This window comes from Hemiscyllium ocellatum, chromosome 36 (assembly GCF_020745735.1).
Source record: "Hemiscyllium ocellatum isolate sHemOce1 chromosome 36, sHemOce1.pat.X.cur, whole genome shotgun sequence".
Lineage (NCBI taxonomy): Eukaryota > Metazoa > Chordata > Chondrichthyes > Orectolobiformes > Hemiscylliidae > Hemiscyllium > Hemiscyllium ocellatum.
The window spans coordinates 15,813,873-15,839,186 of NC_083436.1; the positions used below are offsets into that span (position 1 = coordinate 15,813,873).

Here is a 25,314-nt window from a genome sequence, read left to right on the forward strand (position 1 = left end):
TAACTCCACTTCCTTAGTAAAAACCGAAAGAGCTGTGGATGCTATAAGTTAGAAACAAAATCAGAAATTGCTGGAAAAGCTCAGTTGGTCTGGCAGCACCTGTGAAGAGAAATCAGAGTCAACGTTTCGGGTCCAGTGACACTTCCTCAGAGCCAACTTCCTTTGTGTCAACATCTGGAAAAATCTCTCTGTGATGTCACTTACAACAGCAGTTTGAGATTGCCAACAGTTCATTGTTTTGAGGTTTTGATATATTAGCAGGTATACTTAACTACTTAATCTAATTAACACGTCTCTTCCCTCCCATTTTTGATTCTCTTGTCCTTAATAACCCTCACTCTGCCATTGGGTAATATGGTCAGTGTCTTTGTAAATATAAACATAAATGCTTACAATTTGATTAGCCATCACCTTAGCAGACCACACGACGCACTATCAAGTCTTGTCGTCTTTTCCAAAATAATCCTGGAATGTAGCCCATTACTGTTTCATTTGATCATTTACCCCTTCCTCTTAACGTCTAACATGTGTGGGGCTTTTGGATGTATCTTTCACTTAGATTGAGGAGATTAACTTCTGCGTCAGCAGCATTTATTCCATACCGTTTCTCAAAACCCAACTTTCCCTTACCTTCCCCTACACCTACTCTCCAAAACAAATACCAGAACCCAACTCTGAACTCAGGTTCTCTCTTATCTTCTGTCTTGCCGTAGATCATCCTGCTCTTGAAACCAAACCACTGCTACTCCCAATTCATTTTTAACTATATTTCTGACTGCTCAACTTTCCTTCCTGGCCTCCATGCTACATGTTAGTGTAACAAGCTTCCTGCCATTAGTTAAAGCTCCACTTTTAAACCTGGCACCACCGTTTCTGTGAAAAAGAAAATAGCCCTTTGTCACTTGAAAATGACAGGCCGATCTCGATCCTCTGTATATCCTTGAATGTGGTGTTGCTCGTTCTTTTGTTCAAATCATTCCATAGTCTCGTCTCTTGCTCCCACCCTCACCACCATCTTTGTAATCTTTACCAGCCATAAACCATCAAGAACTGTGTTCCCCCATTTTCTTTGCCATACTTTGGCAACTGTGTCTTCAACCAACCAATTTCTGAGCACTCTAGTTTTCTCCCTAATATGTCTGTGCTTTTCATTTCTTTTTTTAAAATACTCCGTAAAATCTATCTCTTTGATCAAGCTTTTAGTTGTTTGTTACTAAATAATTGTTTTGTATGCTCAAATCAAGATACGAAGGAAGATACATTTTTACTTCAATAAAGGTGCTGTACAGATGCAAATTTAAAATTTAAACCTTGTGAGACTTGAGCAAATTCCAATAATTTATTTGCAAATTACTTTTTAATCTTAAAATTGGGTAACAGCAATAATTTCTAAGTTGATAAAACAATTAGATTTAAAATAACTCTGAAATTTAGTTTCAACCTTCAGTCAGATTGATAGACAGTGGTCTGTGGTTGTCACAACCTATGTGAAATGTGTTTAGTTAGTCTCAACTCACTTGTGGTGTTTAGTTAGTCTCAACTCACTTGTGGCAGGTGGAAGCTATCCCCTTTGGGTTACAGCCATTGAGTCAATAACAGTCATTTGAGTGTCTGAATTTCTAAATTGTTTTTAATTTTCCTGTGTTAATAGCAACATTGGACATAGAACGAGTCAAAAGTAATGTTTAAAATAAGCATTTGTAGCCCATTACTGGGGGAGAGAAAAGGTTTATAGATTGGACTGAAGAAATGTTTCTTCCATCTTGCATTAGATAATTTATTCTACACACATGCCATTACTTGAAAAATTTTTGTAATGTTTCATTTTGACAGAAGATGAGTATTTACAACCATTGAAAATAGTGAAGGAGAAAATTAATATCCATTTCGAGAGGCAAGGTTTGAATAGGGATAGGCAGCATGTCTTTGTCGGGGAGTCATGCCTAACAAATCTAATGGAATTTTTCGAGGAGGTGACCAAGTGTTTGGATGAAGGTAGGGCAGTTGATATGGTTTCCATTGAATTCAACAAGGCCTTTGACAAGTTCCCACATGGGAAACTGATAAAGAAAGTAAAAAAATTATGGGATGCAGGGTAACTTGGCACGATGGACCCAAAATTGGCTTTGTGACAAGAGACGGAGGGTGGTGGTAGAAGGCTGTTTTTGACTGGAGGCTGGTGTGCAGCGGCCTACCATAGGCATTAATGCTGGATTCCTTATTGTTTGTGATGATTGTAAATCCTGTAAATGAGATTGTGGGGTGATATGATAAGTTTACGGATAAAACAAAGATTGACCAGGTTGTTAACAAAATGGATTAGTCAGTTGGGCAGATCAGTGGCAGATGGAATTTAACCCTGATAAATATGGGGAGATGGCACTTTGGAAGAAAGAACAAGACAAGGGAGTACTCAAAAAATGGCAAAACATTAGGAAACTCAGAGGATCTTTGGGCACTTGCTGCTAGATCCCTGAAGGCGGCAGGACAGGTTAATAGGATAGTTAAGAAGGCACGGGATGCTTTCCTTTATCAGCCATGGGACAAGATTATTAGAGCAAGGGTGTGATGTTGGAGCTGAATAGAAGTTTGGTTAGGCCATAGCTAGAGTTGTGTACACTGTTCTGGTCACCACACAATAGGAAGGATGTGATTGCACTGGAGAGCATGCAAAGGAGATTCACCAGGATGTTGCCGGTGATGGAGCATTTCAGCTACGAAGAGAGGCTCAATAAGCTTAGGTTGTTTTCTTTGGTGCAAAGAAGGTGAGTGGGGGCCTGATAGAGGTGTATAAAATTGGCATGGACAAGGTGAACAGAAGTCAGCTGTTTCCCTTAAGTGAAGGATTAGTAACAAGGCAGCATAACTTTAACATGGAAGTTAGGTTTAGGTGGGATTTGAGGAAATATTTTTCACTCAGAGGGTGTGGATTTTGGAAGGGTAGTTGAGGCAGGAAACCTCTTAACCTCTAAAAGTATTTAGACGAGCAGTTGAAGTTTTATAACACTAGTTTGGGACTAGTGTAAGTAGCAGTGTATTTTTGGTGTTACACACTTATAGAACATAGAACAGTACAGCACTTGATGGGCTGAAGGGCCTCTTTGGTACAGTAGGATTCTATATAATTTGTTAGAATGGCATTGCAGGACAATGGAGATGGATTGCCTTAGGTTGTTCAGCTGTACTTAGTACATACTCAGATTGTTTTTTTTTTAACCACGCATTTGGATCTTTGTATTCTTTGTTTTGAAGTTGTGTCCCAAATGGTTTCAGGGAGGAAATTATATTTGTAGAGTGATTGCTAAAAGTTACTTTTGTATCTTCTGTTAAGTACATTTTGATTCATGTAACATACAGTAGTGTATATAAAGATATAGGGCTGAAAGTTTTGTTCTGTGCTGTATTGTTCTATATATTTGGTTTAGCTTGTAAGCTCTGAATCAAATATTTTCAATTTTTCTTTACATATTTGCATACTTTAATGCTCAATATAACAGTACTAATTATGAAGTCTGTAAGCATTTCTTCATCTGTTCTACATGAATGAATTAATAAAACGGTTATAAAGCAAGGAGTATCAGACACCTATAGACTGGTTTCTAATGCAGTTAAACCTAATCAAGTAATATTGTGTCAAATTTGAATCCTGCTTGAATATGGTTCTAGAATGATTCCATTTTCAAGTGACCAGAGGTTAAGTCATTGGCTGGATAGCTTAATTTACAAATGCCTCTGATATAACCAGTTAACTTTGGGAATTTATGATGAGGGGAGAAAAGGTGTCATCGAGCTGCAAAAAGAATATGGAAAAAGAAGTACTATTGCAGTGCACAGCAGTTTAAGGCTTGAAGTCTAAAGGACAGGATTTTAGAAAATTTAAAAAGTAAGCTGTTACAGATGAATTAATTCAGTGAATGGAAAAGGTGCTTTCATGTGATACTACGACGGGTTAATGGGGGGGAAACCTTTTAAGGAAGTTTGATTTTCAAGGCAACTGGAAGTCAAACAGCAAATTTGTCATCTTCAATTTTGATTGCTCTAAAACCTAAACAAACCATCTCTGTAACGGATAGTATTTCAACTAAATTGTGTGAACTTTCATGAAATGTAGATGGCTAAAAAATGAAATATTTACAATTATGCTGCAGAAATAAAAATAACTTACTGAAATATTCTTCATAAAACTCAGCTAATGGCTGGAGTTGCTATATTTAGCATGTAATTGAATTACACAATGAGGACTGATTTAGCTGATCTTGAGTACAGTGTGGGCATTGTAATTGCTTCTATATCCTAGGCTTAATGAGAGAATAAATATCAAGAGTTCTTGTTCCTCCTGCAAGTTCTGTTGAGTGTTTTAATGCAGATATTACAAATGCATGGGTGAAAGGAGTGCATTAGATGTGACATATGCACTTAGGTAAATTATTTGATAAGCTAGCTTCTCAGGCACGAACAGTCTAATGACAGTGGTGATAGAAGGAACCCTAAAAGATCAAAATATGAGTTGAAAGTTGGAATAAATTGAATGGATAAAGATTGGAGCTGGAAAAGGTACAGCAGTCAAGCAGCATCAGAGGAGAAGGGGAGTCGACGTTTCAGGTCAGAACCTTTCATCAGGACTGAGGGAGGGGAAGGGGGCTGAAAAATAAATGGGGGAGGGTGAGAATGGTATGGTGGGGAAAGGTGAATGGGATGGTGGTAGATGGATGCACGTAGGATGTGGCTGTGATTGGTCAGTGGAAAGAATGGAATGATTAGGTGGAAAGGAGATGGATAGTTCTAAGTCAGGAAAGGGATGGGATGGAGAGAGGGAGGGCTGGGCCTAGGATGAGGTGGACGAGGTTGGGGAGGTTTTGGAAGCTGTTGAAGCCAATGTTAAGGCCTTATGGTTGTAATCTTTAGAGACGGAAGATGAGGTATTCTTCCTCCAGGTGCTTGTGGCCTTATTTTGATGGTGAAGGAAGCCAAGAATGAACATATAGTTGGGGATATGGGAGGGGGAACTGAAATGGCTGGCCACTGCACAGTGGGGTTGATTGCAGCATACGGACCATAAATGATCCCTGAACCGGTTCCCATGTTTGCGCTCGGTGACTCTGATGTAGAGGAGACCACGTCAGGAGCAACTGATGCAATAAATCAGTTTAGAGGAAATGCAATGAATTTCTGCTGGACTTGGTATGATTCTTTGGGGCCTGGGACAGTGGTGAGATGGCAGATGTGGGGGCAGGTTTTGCACCTCTTGCAGCCACAGCTGAAGATTCCAGGTGTGGAGGGAGGGGGGATTTCTTGGGGAGGGTAAACCTAATGAGAAGTCACGGAACGGTCCCTGTAAAAATTGGATGGAGTGGGGAGGGAAACATCATTTTTGTGGTGGGGTCAGACTGCAGGCGGCAGAAGTGGCAGAGGATGATGGGTTGGACTTGGAGATTAGTTGGGTGGAATGTGAGGACCAGGAAACTATATCCTTGTTGTGACTGTGGGGTGGCGGGGGGGGGTTTGTTTGAATGCAGAGGTGCAAAAATGTTTGTTTGAATGCAGAGATGATGTGTTTGAGGGCATTGTTGATCATGGGGGAGGCAAAATTGAGGTCCTTGAATTAGGAGGACATCTGGGACGTCCTGTAGTGGAATTGCTCATCCTGGGAACAGATATAGTGGAGGTGGAGGAATTGGGAATATGGGAGCACCATCTTCCACCAAAATGATATTTCCCTTCCCACCCCTATCTGCTTTTTGCAGGGATGGTTTTGTCTGTGACTCCCTTGTTAGGCCCACACTCCTCACTAATCCCCTCCTCCACACCTGCAACCTGCCCCTGCAGCCACAGGAGGTGCAAAACCTACCCTCACACCTGCCGTCTCACCTCCGTTCAAGGCCCCAAAGAATCATTCCAAGTCCGGCAGAGGTTCCCTTGTGTTTCCCGTAATCTGATTTATTGCCTCCGTTGCTCCCGATGCAGTCTCTCTACTTTGGAGACGCTGAGTGCAAACCCGGGAATTGGTTCAGGGAACATTTGTGATTTGTACGCTGCAATCAGCCCACCTTCCGATTGCCAGCCATTTCAACCGCGCGCGCGCGCACACACACACACACACACACACACACACACACACACCAGTTTTAACAAGAATTAATAAACAAGGATGGAGAGTGTGGAAAGCGTGTAAAAGAAAATATTCAAAGAGAAAGACAAATCAGTAGAACTTATTTATGAATGCATGTAATATTTGGAATAAAGTTAATGAGCTGACAGCACAAATAGAGACTAAAGGGTATGGCATGGTGGGGATTACTGAAACATGGTCACAGGAGAATCAGGACTGGGAATTAAATCTCCAAGGGTACTCAGTATTCCGAAAGGATGGATGAGAAGGAGCAGGAGATGGAATTGCTTTATTGGTTAAGGATGACATCAAGGCTGTATTAAGAAATGATATTGGCACTATGGGTGACGGTGTTGAATCGGTTTGGGTGAAAATAAAAAGCAAAGGAAGAAACCCCTTGGTGTGTGTAATTTACAAACCCTTCAAAGCAACTTTAACCAGGAAATAATGAGGGCTTGTGAGAAGGTCGCAATGGTAATTATGGGTAATTTGAACATACATATTGAATGAATTAATCAACTTGGTAAGGGCAAACTTGGGGAAAAGTTCATAGTGTATAAAGGATTGTTTCTGAGAACAATATGTCATAGAAGGGCTCCTGAAGATTCCTGAAGAAGGGCTCATGCCCGAAACATCGATTCTCCTGCTCCTTGGATGCTGCCTGACCTGCTGCACTTTTCCAGCAACACATTTTCAGCTCTGATCTCCAGCATCTGCAGTCCTCACTTTCTCCTACAATATGTCATAGAGCCAACCAGCGAACTGGCTACTTTAGATATGGTACTATGTAACAGGGAAGGATTGATGAATGGCCTTGTAGTTAAGGATCCTCTTGGAAGGAGTGATCACGACATGCTGGCGTTCAATTCAGATTGAAAGAGTGAAGACAAAGTCATATACTAGATTTTTAGTGTTGTGCAAAATTTTGAGGACTGATTTGGCCCTAGTAGAGCCAGCTCGGTTAAAGAACAGTGGCAAATGCTTAGGGAGTACAAAATATCTCTCAATTAATGTATAATTCTGAGAGGAAGAGGAGTTGCAATAAGGTGAAAAATCATCCATGACTTAACAATGAAGTCAAAGATAACATTAAGGCAAAAACTCAGGCATATCATACTGCAAAAGTTAGTGGCTCTCTAGAGGACTTGGAGAACTTTAAACATCAACCAAGGATTACTAAAAACAAGATCAAAAGTGCTAAGATGTACTATGAAAAGAACCAAGCAGAAAACATAAGTATTAGTGCCAAAGCTCTAAAACGTATATAATAAGGAAGAGGGTGGTGAAAGTATACGTTGGCTCTTCAGAGGAAGAAAATGGTGAGGTAATGGGAAACTCAAATGGCAGAGACACTAAACCAGTACTTTGCCAGTTTTCATAGTGGAAGTTAATTTCTTCCCAAAAACTCAGTTACTACAGAGGAACTTGTGAAATGATTAAAATTAAGGCAACCATATTAAGTAAACTGATAATATTGATGGCAGATCCATGAAGTATTGTAGGCCATCAGCTGCAGTCAAACTGTACTCCAATGCAATCTACAACTTCATGCCTCAGCTTATCCCTCACTCCACCATTACAATCAGGCCAAGGGAGCAGCCTTGGTTCAATGAAGTATACAGGAGGGATTGCCAAGAGCAGCACAAGGCATGCCTAAAATTGAGGTGTCAACTTGGTGAAATGACAAAACAGGACGATTTACATACCAAACAGCATAAACAGCAAGTGGTAGAGCACAATAATTCTGCAGTCATGCCTGAACTACTCATGAATGGTGGTGGTAATTACATAACTCCTTAGAGGAGGTTGCTGCACAAATATTCCTATCTTTGATAATGAAGGAGCCTAACATATCAGTCAGAAATGTATGACCTGTCTCTGCCTCCTAGTCTTCAGCCAATTCAACTCACTCCACATGACATCAAGAAATGGATGGAAGTACTGGTTACTTAAAGGCTGTGAGCCCTGATAACATTCCAGCAATAGTACTGAGGACTTGTGCTCCAGAACATGTCATGCTTCTAGACAAGTTGATCTAGTACAGCCTTGGCACAGGCATATATCCGATGATATGGAAAATTGCCCGTGCATGTCCTATATACAAGAAACAGGACAAACCTTACCTGATTGATTACCAATCCATCAGTTTGCTTTTGATGATCAAATGTTGGAGGGTATAATCAACACTGCTACTAAGCAGTATGTACTTAACATGACCTTTTCACTGACTCTCAGTTTGGGTTCCTGCAGGGTATCTTAGCATTTGACCTCATTACAGTCTCAGTTGAAACATGGCAAAAAAGTTGAATTCCAAAGGTGAGAGTAATTGTCCCTGACTTCAAGGCCGCACTTAATCAAATGCGGCATCAAGGAATGCTTGCAAAACTGGAGTCACTGGGAATTGGGAGGGATGTTTCTCTGCATGTTGGAGTCATGCCTGCCACAAACCAAGCTGGTTGTGATTGTTAGAGGTCAATCACCTCCACTTTAGGACATCTCTAACAAGAAATCCTTAAGTAGAAATATCTTCAACTGCTTCATTAATGACCTTCCTTCCTTCATGAGGTCAGAGGTGACAATGTGCACACATTAGCAAACAATGTCCACTATCATTTGCAACTCCCCAGATACTGAAGTAGGCCATGCCTCAATGCAGCAAAATCTGGACAATATCCAGGTTTGGGTTGGCAAGTAGCAAGTCACATTTGCACCACACAAGTGTCAGGCAATGATCATCTTCATCAAGAGTGTACTGCATGTGAATCAGGGTGTGTTATTTTATAGAACATAGAACAGTACAGCATAGGAAAAGGCCCTTTGGCCTACGATGATTCCATTCTAAACTAATCCCATCAGTATGCACATAGTCCATATCCCTCTATTCCCTGCCCTGTTCATTTGTCTGTTCAAATGTTTCTTTAAAAGTTGTTTTTATATCTGTTTTTTACCAGCTCCATAAATTATGCGAAATAGAGACTTACCAAGATGGATTAGGGATGAACAATTGTAGGTACAAGGAGAGATGAGAGATGCAGAAACTACTTTTACTGAGCAATGAAGTCGAAGAATTACAGGAGCTTTTTAAAATTGTGAAGGGATTCAATAGAATTGATGGGGATGTATTGATGGCGGCACGGTGGCACAGTGGTTAGCACTGCTGCCTCACAGCGCCAGGGACCTGGGTTCAATTCCCACCTCAGGCAACTGACTGTGTGGAGTTTGCACGTTCTCCCCGTGTCTGCGTGGGTTTCCTCCGGGTGCTCCGGTTTCCTCCCACAGTCCAAAGATGTGCGGGTCAGGTGAATTGGCCATGCTAAATTGCCCGTAGTGTTAGGTAAGGGGTATATGTAGGGGTATGGGTGGGTTGCGCTTCGGCGGGTCGGTGTGGACTTGTTGGGCTGAAGGGCCTGTTTCCACACTGTAAGTAATCTAATCTATTTTCTGTAGTTGGAGTCAATGATTTGACATCAATTAAAATGGGCGGCACAGTGGTTAGCACTGCTGCCTGACAGCGCCAGAGACCCCGGTTCAATTCCCATTTCAGGCAACTGTCTGTGTGGAGTTTGCACATTCTCCCAGTGTCTGCATGGGTTTCCTTTGGGTGCTCCGGCTTCCTCCCATTGTGCAGGTTAGGTGAATTGACCATGCTAAATTACCCGTAGTGTTAGATGAAGGGGTAAATGTAGGGGAATGGGTCTGGGTGGGTTGCTCTTCGGAGGGTCGGTGTGGACTTGTTGGGCCAAAGGGCCTGTTTCCACGCTGTAAGTAATCTAATCTAATCTAATCTAAAAAAATAGTTTGTAGTAGGAAGGTCAGAAAAGAATAATGTGTAGTTTGTGAACTTGGAAGGCTTCATCACAGCGATTGATTCAGGCAAAGATCTTTTAATCTTTGTGGAGAAACTTGGATAAATATTTGAAGCAATGAACGAGAAGGCTGTTAGCACAGAGCAAGTCAGTGAAATTATAAAATGATTATTCCCGTTAAAGCTGACACAGATATAACTGGTGGAATGGCTTCTATGGTTTCAATGCCTTCAACTCAACCAAAGATGGGAATCTGCATAAAAGGCAAATTGGCAATGTCATCACCTTGCCAATTAAGTTAATGACATCTTCAAACATAAGTTAACAATCTCACAACACCAGGTTAAAGTCCAACAGGTTTATTTGGAAGCACTAACTTTCAGAGCGCTGCTCCTTCATCAGGTGATTGTGGAGAATAAGATTGAAAAACACCTCTGTGTCTTACCTAATGAAGGAGCAGTGCTCTGAAGGTTAGTGCTTCCAAATAAACCTGTTGGACTATAACCTGGTGTTGTGTGATTTTTAACTTTGTACTCCCCAGTCCAACACCAGCATCTCCAAAGCATCTTCAAACATCACTTTGTAAATTTAATATATTTGAATATTGTTGATGAGAGACATATAGACAAAGTTTTTCATTTTGCATTAATCAGAACAAATGGAAGAATGCTGAATTTCAAATAATCTCAACAGGTTATGCTACAGTAAATCCTCACTTAAAGATGTGGTCATGATCTTGAAAATCACAACTCTAAGTGAAATGAAATGGAACATTGATTTCTATAAGATTTAAGTTTAACACTGGAGTTAGGTTCTATGGGGTCTTCCTTATCAGAAAAAGTGTATATATACCCCGTCAATTGAGATATATTACACTACTAAAATCCAACATTAGTAAATTAAATAAATCTTAAAATATACTTAATTATGAAAGGGAAAATCTTTCTTACAATACTGTACCTCCTGCTTGCTGCCATTCCTGCTACCCAAATGTCCTGCTTCCTGCTGCTGCAGATCCATGCTTTCTGACTATCCTCTTCACAGTCAGGTATGGAGAGCAGGTACCAAGCACAATCATGATACCTGCCTGCTAGATGGAGAGGAGGAAGGCCGAGGTCCCATAACTGTCCAAGAGGAGCAGCTTCACCACGTTTGAGTGCAACCTGGAGACTGGTAGCAGCAAAAAGGAGTGCAGTCTCTTGCTGAAAGCTGCAGCAATTATGACACAGTTGAGACATTTGGCAGCTCAAGTGAGTGTTCTGGAGCCTGGTGAGTAAAGGCTTCCTGGTGCAGACCTCTGGCAGCAATACCTCCTGCCTCATAGGAGAGGCTGAAAATTAAGGGTTAGGGTCAGGCACAGAGGAAGGCTGCACGTTGGAAGATGGAGCGCGGGGAGCAGTCTCAAGTTAGAGAGCAGGAGAGACAGCATCAAAATGGCACACATCAAAAGGGAAGCAACATTAAAATGAAAACTACAACACTCATTGAGACTGAAAGCTCTGTTAGTTTATTATTGTATGTGCCAGGGTTATTGTGCAGGATTACTTTTAGTATTCAAATCTGTACTACAAGCAGCTGTTTATTATGTATGTGTTGTAAACTAATTTTTCAATGCGAAAGTGTGTGATGTTTAATGATATTTTACACATCATGCAGATAGTGTTGGTTTCTCTCTGGTCTGAGAATAATGAGAAATTAATTTATTCTGTTGAAGTAGAAAGTGTAGCTGCAGTCCTTTAAAGTTTTTAGTATAGGTACATGAAATGTTGTTTATTTTAATATAATTACAATTCACAGGGTGTTTTAAGTAAAGCTGTGAACTGGAGAGAGCTGGAAAAGCAGTATGCCACTGAAACTGTTTATGAAGAAGAAATTATCAGACTGCTGGAGTACTGTGGAGTAAGTTTTAGTTTTTAATGTGCTATATATTACTGTGCTGAATATCTTTATTGCCTTTGAACCATGGTGTTATTTCAAATTATACTAAAATTACTTTTAAAGATTTTCCATGGGTGGCATGTCATTTGATGATTAAAATCCTTCTATAATACTGCCCCTGTGAAATCTGAAACTGAAGATCTATTAATCCGAGGCCTCTAGTTTCAACTGTCTCTCATTAATGTAATTGTTTAGTCATTTCGTGAGCAGTATATTTTGATATAATCAAACCAATGTAGCTAATCGGTATTACCTCAGAAGTAAGTACTTATTGTCAGGACACCAATTTATTCTTTCCGTTCCTATCATGAACTGTCATTTTAACATCTCAAAATAAGTGAAGCAATTAATGGCTTTTGGTACTGAAAAGAAATGGGTTGATGAATTATTAGTGATTTCTACCACTCATCACTCATAGAAACCCGGATGTACAGCATTTTTTTAGGCACATGATATGTTGGCCAGCTGTGCATGTATTGATGTAGCTGCCAGCATACATACAATATATCAGTCAGACTTGTTTTATGTTTTCATAATGGATGCATTTATTCAGCCATTGGGGCAAATTAATTTATGCCAATATTCTGTATATATTGTCTTTTGCTAATATGTTCATAGCTAATACTTAGTCAAAACTACTGAAGTTGTGATTTAAGGGAAGCCAATCAAGCTAATTGTTATGCTGTACCTGGTGCTAAATAGCAATGGGTCAAATGGTCTGCGCGAGTACTGTATCATATTGTGCTTTTAGTGGTTATGCTGCCTTAGAGCGTGTCAGGTGCCACTTGCTAGTGAAGCAGGAGAGCCTCATGACAGTTGCAGTGATTTTGGAACCTTGTAAAATCACTTGGGAGCAAAGACAATGTTTTGTTTTAATGGTTGTTGTGAAAAAAAATGTAAAGTAAGAGTTCAAAATCCTAAGGGGTATTAATAAACTAGATAATGATAAACTGTTTCAAGTGGCAGAAGAGTCAGTAAAAAGAGAAGACAAGTTCAAGGTAATTTGGAGCAGAATCTTTGGCAAGATGAGAAAGTTCCTTCTGTATTCCAAAGGTGTGCAGGTTAGGTGGATTGGACATAGGAAATGCATGGTTACAGAGATAGGGTAGAGGGAGTTGAGTCTGGGTTGGATGCGGTTCAGAGGGTCGGGAGATGAAATGGCCTCATCCACACTGTTGGGATTTTATGATTGAAAATGAAATATGATACCTGGAAAGTATTTATAATTTTGTTTACTATTATTAGTTAGGCCAACGTATTTTAAAGTTGAGTGTGTGTTGCTGGAAAAGCACAGGTCATCAGGCAACATCAAAGGAGCAGGAAAATCGATGTTTTGTGTAGGAGCCCTTCATCAGGAATGAGGCTGGAAGACTCGGGGATGGAGAGATGATTGGGAGGGGAGTGGGGCTGGGGAGAAGGTAGCTGAGAGTGCAATAGGTGGATGAAGGTGGGGGTAAAGGTGATAGGTCGGAGAGAAGGGTGGAGCCGATAAGTGCTAAGAAAGACTTATAGGTGGGACAGGTCATGAGGGCAGTGCTGAGCTGGAAGGCTGGAACTAGGGTAAGGTGGGGGGAGGGGAAATGAGGAAACTGGTGAAGTCCACATTGATGCCCTGGGGTTGAAGGGTCACGAGGCTGAAGATAAAGTGTTCTTCCTCCTGGCGTTGGGTGGGTGGTCAGGGAGTGGCGATGGAGGAGGTCTAGGACCTGCATGTCCTTGGCAGAGTGGGAGGGGGAGTTGAAACGTCGGCCACGGGATGGTGGGGTTGATAGGTGCGGGTGTCTGAGAGATGTTCTATAAAGTGCTGTGCAAGAAGGCATCCAGCTCCCCAATGTAGGGGAGACTGCATCGGGAGCAACGGATGCAATAAGTGACATGTGGAAGTGCAGGTGAAACTTTGATGGATGTGGAAGGCTCCTTTGGGGCCTTGGACAGAGGTAAGGGAGGAGATGTGGGCGCAGGTTTTGAAATTCTTGCAGTGGCAGGGGAGCGTGCCAGCAGGGGAGGGTGGCTTGTTGGGGGCATGGACCTGATGAGGTAGTGCGGAGGGAATGGTCTTTGCAGAAAGCAGATAGGGGTGGGGAGGGAAATATATCCCTGAGGTGGGGTCCAAATTTATAGGTGGCAGAAATGTCGGCAGATGATGCGATTTATGTGGAGGTTGGTGCTGCTGACCTGCTGCGCTTTTCCACCAACACCCTCTCAACTCTGATCTCCAGCATCTGCAGACCTTACTGTCTCCCAGTGTATTTTAAAGTCTTGCCTTGGAGCCTGAGGGCAAGAAATAAATAGCTTAATGAGAATTGCCACTAACTTTGGAGAGCACTGAGCTGTGATTCAAAGATTGATGCAACTCACATATTATTTTTCATGAAGTCAGATTTTCTTAGCTAGAATCTTCAGTCTGAAGTGACAATATGACCAAGTTTGGTTCCAAGGTAAAATACTGCATGATGTATGAATTATTTTAACCATTAAGGGACAATTATGCCAGACAGATAGTCCAAAATAATTTTTTTTTCTGTTTGATCTAGAACACATTATTCAAGAGAGCAAAGACTTTTATTCAGCTCAACCCACTTAAATGATTAAAATATTGGTGCAGCTTTTCTGGTGGCTAGTTAGTCAGGACCTGACACTTCTATCCCCGATGTGGAGGTGCCGGTGTTAGACTGGGGTGGACAAAGTTAAAAATCTCACAACACCAGGTTATAGTCCAACAGGTTTATGTGAAAGTACTCTCTTTCAGAGCGCTCTGAAGCTAGTATTTCCAAATAAATGTTTTGGCCTATAACTTGGTGTTGTGTGATTTTTTTTTTAAACTTTGTCCACCCTTATCCCCACTCACCCTCAACACTGGTGACACCCCACTCTTGCACCCCAGAACTCAACAATTCCTGCAACCAGACCCAAAATCCTGCTCTCCCTGGGATGTGACCCCACCCTCAACTTCAATATCAACACCCTACCCATTTCTCCCCATGACACAACACCCTAGGTCCCTTTCTGTCTGCACACATTCCATGACCTACTTGCACCAAACCTTACACTTATCATATCCTTTTGCAGGAGCTGTCAAAGTGGTCATCTGTGATGCTGAGCATTCAAAATCACAGAATAAAGCAGCTAACGGCTGTGGAAAGGGTGGCGTAATTTGCCTTCCATCGACTGTTCTGCACTATGACAGACCAGTCAGATTTAAAGTACAGTTCATATTTCTGAAGGAGCCTAGATTGGAATCTCCTGTCATAGACTGAAGTGTTAGTCTGTGTGTGTTTGCCACCCCTCGAAACTGTCACTCTTGATGTCATTGAAAGAACTATCTTCTGCTTCAAATGTAGTGAGAGGATTATTATATGACTAAGGGCAAAGTACTGCAGATGATAGAGATCTGAAATAAAAACAAATTGTTGGAGAAAGTCAGTTCTGGCAGCACTTGTGGAGAGAGAAATAGAGTTAACTTGCTTCAGTTCTGAAGAGTCATATCGGACTCAAAACATCTTAATGCTGTTTCTTTCTTCACAGATGCTGCCATACTTGCTGAGTTTCTTCTGCATTTTCTGAGTTTATCTAATGAGATTTGTGTAGTATTTTTTGAATGCTGATTTTACAAAATATAGAGGAGCCTCAATTATCCAAAGGACACGGGCAGGGAGTGTTTCATTTGATTAATCTAATTCCGGATAATCGAATGCCGGACAACATAGTTTAGCCAAGTATCCGGACCTTGCAGTCTTGTCGGATAATCCAAAATTCGGATAATTGAATGCCGGATAATCAATGTTCCTCTGTATTACTACCTAGCTTCAATGTTACAGTGGTTAGAAAGAGTTGTGTAGGTGTAGAGATGTTTCAAGCACACATTTGATTTACAAATTCAAACAAATTATTTTGGTAATGGACAATCAGACCTCTGGGTCAGAAGGTCAAAGATTCAACTTCATTCTCCAACTGAAGACATGATCTAAGTTGTCACATTAGAGTAGTACAAAGTGCATGAGACTAATTTGAGGCCTTTTCTGCTCACCCAGGCTATTGTAAAAAATCCCATGTCACTATTAGCAGAGTAGAAAGGAAGTTTTCCTGGCAGTTCTCCCCAATGTTTGTCTCTCATCACCTTCATAAAGCAACACATCATAGTTTCAGTAATTTCATTGCTGTTCATCAGACATTACAAGTTGAAGCATTTCTGCTAATCACAGCAGTGATCATACTTCCAGTACATTAGTTAGCTTTTGTTTGCAGCTTTAGCTTGAATTATTTGGCCAGGCTGTGCGTCTTCCTACTTACTAAAGATTAGGAATGTACAGTGAACATTTTGTGTGACTTAATTTGCATAGCTTGGTGGTACAAGGCTATGTGGTTAATACTGCAATATATTGCTCCTGCTTTCCTTGTGAAAAATGCAGTCTGCAGTCAAAGCAAAAGTGGCAAGAATTGTCCTGAATTATAATTGAGTTCATTGTAGGATTTGACTGCTTAACTTTGTACATAACCTGGGTTGTTTTAAGCTGTCGTCTAACATCAAATCGCAAAAAATGACAAGTAACATGCTGTGCGTCAATTTGAGTGTTTAGTATATCTCAGTTATCATTGAACAAAATAATGAACTATGCATTGCCTTATTAAAATTATCATTTTTAGTCATGATATTAGAAAGGCAGACTTTTGTTTTGAATTGTACGTCTTGCTTCAAATCTGTAATTGTGTTATCCAATATAACAAGCCTTTTTAACTTGTTTTTGACACCTGTGATTCCTCTAGATATGTACAAAATGATTTTACAGTTTATCTTTTCACGACAGGAATTCCATTACATCCTTTATACTTGTCCAAATTATCTTAAAGTCTTGTCAAGTTGATCTTATTACCTCAAAATATACACAACATATAACACTGTTCATGTCATAAAACATGCAGGATGTTGTAGGATAATTATAAAGCAAAGTGTGACATCAAGCCTATATATTTGGTGAGATGATCAATTGTTTGGTAAAAGGTGTAGTAGACTTTAAGGATTGTCTTCAAGAGAAAAACAAGATGGTGGGATAATTCTGCAGCCTAGGCAACTGGAGGCACAGCCAGTAATGATGGAGCAATTAAAATGAGGCCAGAATTAGAGGGGTGCAGACATTGAGTTTTGTGGGGCTAGAGGAGATTTATTGAGATGGAATGGGATGAGGCCATTGAGTCATTTGAAAATCAGGATGTAAGTTTCAAAATCAATACATTGTCTTGCAAGCAAGCAAATGGCTGATAGGAGAGCAAAGTTTGGGAAGAGTCATTCACGGGCAGCAAAATTGTGCGCAACCTCAAATTTAAAGAAGGCACAATGTGAGAGATCAGCCAGGAGGAATAATCCTCTAATTGCTTTGTTACATCTATCCTTTCTTACAAGTGTTCAACCAGTTCCAATATCTTAATTTCCCAATTAATTTGCTGATTTACATAGGTCTTAGATATTGTAATTTCACACAACACACTTTTCCAATATTAATAGAAAAACAGTTTGTCTCCCTGATTCTGATAAATATATTCTATTTGCTGTCCCTTTCTGGTGTTACTCTTAAAGCAAAACGTATCATCTGCAAGTCCCTTCCTCTTAAAACGACAGCATCTTGATGGTCAAAAATCAGCTGCTAGTAAGTGAGAGAAGTAACTTGCTGTGTTTATTTGTTCCGAGGGGGAAGTAAGTGACATCTGGTTTTAAAACATTCATCCACGTAGAACAAAAGACCTGATCATAAATTATTTGAATGACATCGTGGCCCTGTGTCATGCTGAGTTCATTCATCCTTCTGTTGAATGAGTTTGAATTTCTAGTTTTAGATTAGATTAGATTACTTACAGTGTGGAAACAGGCCCTTCGGCCCAACAAGTCCACACCGACCCGCCGAAGCGCAACCCACCCATACCCCTACATTTACCCCTTATCTAACACTATGGGCAATTTAGCATGTCCAATTCACCTGACCTGCACATCTTTGGACTGTGGGAGTTAATATCAAGGAATAGTTATTTACTTAAATTCAGCCTTAGACACAGTGGGTAGCTTGCTGACTTTGTTGGCTTTCAGATGAAGTAATGGTCACTACTAGGCATTCCTGTTTAAGGGAAGTTGAACTTAAAGAGACTGGTCTTGTTCTGCTAAATTACACATTTTGTCAGCTGACCATGAAGTTGGTTTTGTGTGAGCTGTTGACAAGCTTTATAGCAGACTAAGTTCCCATTAACTCCTATTACAGCTGTAAAATGATGATTAAGGAACTGGGAGGTGAAGTAGGACTTATAAAGTGAGGAGAAAGAGCTCTAATTGTACAACAATTTGAATCACAGACTGACTTCCAGATTTGCCTAATGATCTTCAAATGATGTTCACTGAACTGTGACTGAGTTGTTGCAGATGTTGGCTGATCTTGCTTTTTTAATTGTAAGACCAATAACCATATAAAAGATAGTTCATTACAGTATTTACACTAAAGTCTTTCAGAAATGTATCCTTTGTAGGAATAATATAAAAAGGGTAATGACTGGGAGGAAAGTTATTCCACTTTCCAGGTTGTGCATAGATACTCTGTGGTACATAAGTAAACCACGTAGAGCTGAATGTTCCCAGACATCATAGTCACAGTTGGTAAATGACAAGTAAATGCTCACCTAGTCGGCAAGATGTACCTCCTGTGAATAATTTTTTAAAGTATTAGAATTGACCTCTGCATTCCTAGTTTGGAAAAAAATTTGGTTGGGATTATTCTAATGATTACAGTATAAGATTCAGATTCTTAACTACCTGTTTTGGAGATTGGGGAGAGAAAGGAGAATATCAGAATATATCAGAATGCTTTTTAAGTTATTTCTAAATTTTAAGTATTTTATATTTAGGCAGATTCCTTTAAAATGGGCCAGGACTTTGTGAAGAACTCCTCATCAACCTTTGAAAACTTGGATCACCGTGATCTTGCCACAGGCATGTTAGATTTAAATGTCAAGAGAGAAATGGTGAGGACTGCCACAGTTACTCGGTTCAGTACAGACACTGCTGCCTTAAATGCCTCTACACAAGGAATTCTACTTGAAGGTACTTCAGACACTGGTTGCCTAAATCACCAAATGTCATCAACAAACATTAGCAAGTATTCATCCAGTGTAAAGCATGAACTGTTAAAGATGGACAAAAGGAAGGCCTCCCTAGCACGAGAATCTATACTCTTCATGAAAGGAGTTATGGATGAATGTACGCACATTGGAAATTTCTCAGGTAATTTAAACTTTTCAATGAAATTCAAAATATGTACAAAGTGGTGTAATCTACCTAATTATGGCATTGTGTCTCATTGTTTAGGAACCATTTGAGTCTCTTCTGATAGTTCATTGGGTAATTTTGTCATGTGTTTAGCTTATTTTAGTAAGGGTAATGGTTAAAGTTTTATAGGTGGTCTTTATATCAGAAAGGAAATGTTTCTCATGCAGCTTCAATTGCTGATCCCATCATTGCTGGAAGTGTAGTTTTGAATGACTCTTTGACCATAGTACGATTGACTCAACAGTAATAGAGTTTTATTTTATTCTATTCTATTTTGGAATAGTCTGTTAAAATCATTATCCAAACTGACATGTGGAAAATGACAACTTTGGTCGAGGTAATTGGAAGGGTGACTGTACACATGGAAATTTGCATCAGTCACTTCTCCAAAGAATATTGGATAGAATTGAAAAAAAGAATTTAAATGAAGCTTTCAAAGATTTGGAGTATCTTTCATTTTGGGCTCTGTAATAGCTAATGCATACCTGTTTTTTAGAACTCTATGCATGAACATGATTCACATCTTTGTGACGAATGTCAGAAAGTTGATGTCAGAGTAATTTGCTGTTTTAGAGGCAAAATTTATTTCCCCTGGGAAAGTAGCAGAGGATACTGGACAAGAAATGAATTAAATGGTAATTTTGTCCCCATCTGTATTTACATATTGCTCAACTTGAGATTGCATTGACAAAGGTCTGAACTTGTATGTACTCTCCCTCCTAGCATGGAACTAACCCCTACAGGGAAGGGCAAACACAAAAGAACTGCATTTGTAGGAAATAATTATAATCCTTATTCTTACTAATCAGCTGGGTTTTTTATTGCATTGTAAACTCTGTTTGACTTACAGTAGGTAATCCTTTGTCACCAATTTTAACATCAGTCAAGTGCACCCGTGTCCACCATTGTAGATTTAATAAAGGCATCACTTGAGCCTATTTTATTTATTACAATGTATGAACTTATATTTTTAATTTCAGCACTTACCTAGTACATTTTTAATTTAGTAATCTATTTTAATTATCATTCATGGTATAGCATCCCACAGTCCAATAACAAGAAAAATTTCTTGTGATATCTATCTTTTGTACTTACAATGATAGCAGAGTCTATAGTCCCATTAATGATTTGCTGACAAATTCCAATTTTGACTTCAAGCCTCCTGATTACTTCCATAAATTTGGCATCTTCTATTTGCCCCTTCCTCCATCTTCCTTACAGAGAAATACCTCTCAATTTTCAATCATTTATTTATCAAAAAATATAATCTTTTATTCTTAGGGTAATTATGGTTAATTACTGTTGTACCCTGTAATGCAGAGCTTTTAAGGGAATGTCAAGATTCCAAGTGGAGTCACAAGCGCGAGTTTTGCAGTTGAATTCTGAGGCAGTAAAGACGAGTGGACTACCACTCTAGCTACAGCAGCCATCCTCCTACACTTAGGAGTTCCCACACTTTCAACCTCCCTCTGAGCTCTGCCCTTGTTCACTCATAGGTCACTGCCCTCACTTACATGATTCTTGTTGAAGGGTCATGATGATTTCAAACCTTGCAATGGAGTCACGGTGAGAAAACAATTGCAGAGCACCACTATCATGAAATACTACAACAGCTTGCAATACAAATCGTTCTGCTATAATACACATTTCATTAACACAAATTCACTATGACTGATGAATATGGGACACTTTTTTTAAAGCACGAACTTTTAAAATGTGTGTTAGCTGTAGCGTGATTACATTGCCAACATTTTAAGCGGGTTTCTAAAGCGCAAGTTTTCTACAATGCGGGGTTGCAAAGACCATACTGTACATCTCTATGACTCTGTAACACGACTATCGTGTTGTGGAAGAACAATATGTATGAAATCTGTTTTTAATATCTTTTAAAAATTCAAATGAATTACTTTGTTTTGATAATCAGTGCTGTATCCTTGTTTAATAATCATCCCATTGCTTTTTATGATTTTTCTGTTACATTCCTCTTTGAAGATCTATGTGTCTACACCTCCTCCTAGATCTTTGTCCTTTGTATTCTGAATTGTTTTACCATTAGACTATCACTTTACATTAACTTTATCATTATGACACATGTGCATTTGTAAATTTCTTAAATGGAAAACCAAAGACGTTTCACTAGCATTTCGTAGCATTTCACAAACTGTAATCTAGTATCTAAAAACATGAATTTACACAATCTTTATTTTCTATCCCTCACCTAAAGCTGTTGTAGTAATGTTACTGGACCAATAATCCAGATATCTGGGATGATGTTCTGAAGATATGTGTTCATATAGCTATGTGGCAGATAGTGGATTAACATTTCATAATAAATTCAATTAATATATCTGGAGTGGAAAGAAATTGAAACTGTTGAATCCCTAAAATTGTTCATAAATCTGCTGTCTGTACCTAGTCTGGCCTAGATTGCAGATAGCATTGTAATTGATCCTTAACAGTCTGATTAAATAGCCAATTAAGTCACTCAGTTACAGCAAATTAGGGGTGGGCAACAACTGGTATTGTAAATGACAGCCACTATAGAATAAAGCAGTCACTTTTGCTCTCATAATTCTCTTGTGTGACACTTAAGCAAACACCCTGTGAAAAGTAACTGTATTCTCTTTATCAGCATATTGTGGTTTCTTCAAAATTTCAATTAGCCAAGCCTTACCCAACCTTTAAAAGTCAAAGTGGATGATTCCCAATTCGCTGATGCTTCTGATTGTTCATGCATTGGGCTTCAGTGATTCCACTGCTAATGAACTCTTGTTGCAGAGTGGTTGCCTTTCTATTTCTTTGCCTCTGGGCCAGAAGGCCTTGGCCCAAGTCTCACCTGTTGCAAAAGCATATCGTAACATGCCTGAACATGTTAATTAAAATAACTACTATAGGCAAAGTATAAGTCAAAGGCTGATCGACAGTTTTCAGGCTTATCTTAAACTTTCTTCTCTGTTCTGTAGATTTTTTTGGGCCCATTTCCTGTTTGCAAAGCTGTTTGAAACATTGCACTCAAGCCTCTTACCATGTATTTGCCAACTTCCTGAAGTGTTGGGATGCATGGGCATTGAGTTGGTGATTTTTGTATTTTTAATCATGAACTTTGTTATTAGTTTCATTTAGATTTTTATCACTGTATAGTTCTACCACATTCCTTTTGAGTCCTACAGTTTCACTTTCATATTCCTCAGAAAATTTATTTGTGAGAATTACGGCCATTCCCTTACTCTCAAATGTAATATGGCTCCTTTCATCATAAGTCTTTGTATGTCTTATTTGACTACTTTTTAATTACGTGTTTGTGTTTATGATGACTCTTGTTATTTTCCTTCATTGAATAAGGTTTCTTACTTAATTTCACCTTTTGCTTGCCTTCTATAATTAAGTTCCTTAGTTTTCCGGTTCCATAATTCCTCTACCAAAGTTTAAACCACCATTTTGTTGTGATCACTATCCATTGAGTCCCATGTTTTTGAACCAACCCATTTGCACCTAGTTGAACTGCTACTTTGGTCCTTTAATCTGTAATTTTTCCAACCAACTGTTCTTAACTAGGTTCTATATCATAACAATGAAAAGAAACTGTTCAATTCCTTTATCTTGATAGCTTTAATACCAGGACTACCTTCAGTCCTGTTTGGTTACTTATAAGCAAATTTAATTCTCTGTTCTTTCAACATTCTTGCACATTAATCTCTGAAAAGGTCCTAATTGCAATCTCCGAACATCACCTAATTTCATCAGAAGCAGATTATCTACCATCCTAAGGTAGACAAACATAATGTGTGTCGTTATTACAATTGTTAGTGTAAAGCTCTAAATTGGTGTTTAGTTCCTGCTGTTACATTTTCTGCAATGTATTCCCAGTTTTGGAATATGTTACTTATTTCTTAAGTCTCTTGAGATATGATGAATCAATGAGGGGTTACTTTTCTAATGTTGTTAGTCCTTCATAAATAGTCACCCACATTCAGTTTTTAAATGTCTATTTCTCTTGTCAACCTTAGCTTCAGGAATATTTTTAGTTCCTAATTTTCCCTAACTGAAACAAAAATATTATTAAGGCTACAAAATTCTGTCCTTAAATGGTAAATATTGATTTTAGTTTAGCACCTTTATTTCTAACACTTTGTACGTTAACTGCAACCATGATCTATTCACACTCATCACATTTCACATTTCTTTTTCCTTCATTAACTTTCTCAAAATGGCTGAAAATAAGGCCTCCATTTCTGAAATCATGTTTTAGTACCAAGGTCTCAAAGTACATAATATTTCCAGTTTAACACTGAAGTAGCTTTCTTGTTGAGTCTAACAGTAATGATAGTTCTAGAGTTGAAAGGACTTTGTGCCAAACATGTCTCCTATTTAACATTGGCTTAAAAAATTTCCCCAGGACAGCCCACAGCCTACCCAGAAAAAAAAGCTTTCTATGTTGGTTGTTTGGCAACTTTCAAACCTGGCATATATCACTATGTTCATGTGAAAACTGTGGGTAAAATGTTAGCAAGGGTAAGTGTTTTTGTACAAACTTATACCTGTTTCTTTTATAAATTAAATTGTATTTTATTTAAATTTTTAGCCTAGAGAATTTATAAATATGTCTCTCTTTGAAGACATATAAAAGTCAGATATTAAACAACAATTTATATCTTAGTTAATTGCCAATTCAAGTTAAAATTTCAGTGAATTGTGAAGAAATTGAATAACTTGTTTTATTCCGTGAGTAGCCTACAAGTCTGCATGGTGCTATTGAAAATCAGAAATAAAACATTCATTACTTAATTATAAATAATACTTTAAATTCAGGTGAATTAGAACAAAGACAAGAAAAATCACATTTATTTATTGTACCTTATACTTTTTCTACAGTTTCCTGACGTGCTTCCTGTGGAAAAATTACGTTTTGAAATAGCCATTTTCTGGATTTGTGCCTGACACATGCCAAAGTTCTATAAGCTGCAAAGAAACAAATAACTAGTTAATCTATTTTTAGTGTCTAAAGGGCTTGCACTTTATTGAATTAAGGAGTCTGAACCAAGATGGCTCTGGCAAGTTCTGGTCGCCACATTACCAAAGGGATGTGGATACGTTGGAGAGGGTGCAGAGGAGGTTCACCAGGATGTTGCCTGGCATGGAGGGTGCTAGCAATGAAGAGAAGTTGAGTAGATTAGGATTAATTTCATTAGAATGATGGAGGTTGAGGGGGACCCTGATTGAGATCCACAAAATCATGAGTAGTATAGAGAGGGTGGATATCAAGAAGCTTTTTCCCAAACTGGGGGAACTCAATTATTAAGGGTCACGAGTCCAAGGTCAGAGGGGAAGAGTTCAAGAGATATGTGTCGAATGTGCTTTATGCAGAGGGTGGTGGGTGTCTGGAACGCGTTATGAGCAGAGTTGGTAGAAGCAGGCACAATAGCGTCATTCAAGATGTATCTAGACAGATACATGAATGGGCAGGGAGCAGAGGGATATGGATCCTTACAAAATAGGGAACAGGTTTAGGTAGGGGATCTGGATCGGCGCAGGCTCGGAGGGCCGAAGGGCCTGTTCCGGTGCTGTAATTTTCATTGTTCTTGATCACAATTTTCAAATCTTCAAGAATGCAAATTGCACGGGATTGACAAACAAGTAGTGTCACGCTCTTATTTGAGAAAAATAAGCTGAGTAATTATAGATCAATTAGTCTAATAATAATTATAGCTATAGCTCTTAGAATAATAACAGTTGTTATTGTTGCAGACTCTTAGAATCCATAATTTGAGACAAAACAACAAGCATTTAGCAATAGTTGTTTTAATTGAAGGCAAGCAGTAAGGATTTATTACGGGCAAGTCACTTGACAAATCTGAGTTTATTTTTAACAAATTGCTGAATAATGAAATATAGTGAATGTAGTTTAAAGATTTCCACAGGTTATGCAGCAAAGTGCATTATATTAGATTAGATTCCCTACAGTATTGTTAGAACTCTTCTTCATTCTTCATCATTTTAATTTTATTATTTCATGAATTTTGGTTTAGAGTTGTGAATGGGGAACTGTGAGCTGAACATGACTTTTAGACTGTAGCTAACAGCTTGTGTTTAAAAGCACCCTAAATCAAATGAGCTTTTGCTTATTTATGAAGCCAACCTTGGAAGTTAATTGCAGGTTA

General features: G+C 39.0%; 1 protein-coding gene across 1 annotated transcript in view; it reads left to right on the forward strand.

Moving 5' to 3' along the window:
• abhd18 (abhydrolase domain containing 18) overlaps positions 1 to 25,314 on the forward strand; it is a 66,348-nt gene that overhangs the window by 34,970 nt on the left and 6,064 nt on the right. Inside the window, exons 9-10 of the mRNA XM_060851368.1 lie at positions 11,713 to 11,814; positions 18,736 to 19,111. Of these exons, the coding sequence (XP_060707351.1) occupies positions 11,713 to 11,814; positions 18,736 to 19,111 (478 nt within the window). The remainder of the gene's footprint in view (positions 1 to 11,712; positions 11,815 to 18,735; positions 19,112 to 25,314) is intronic.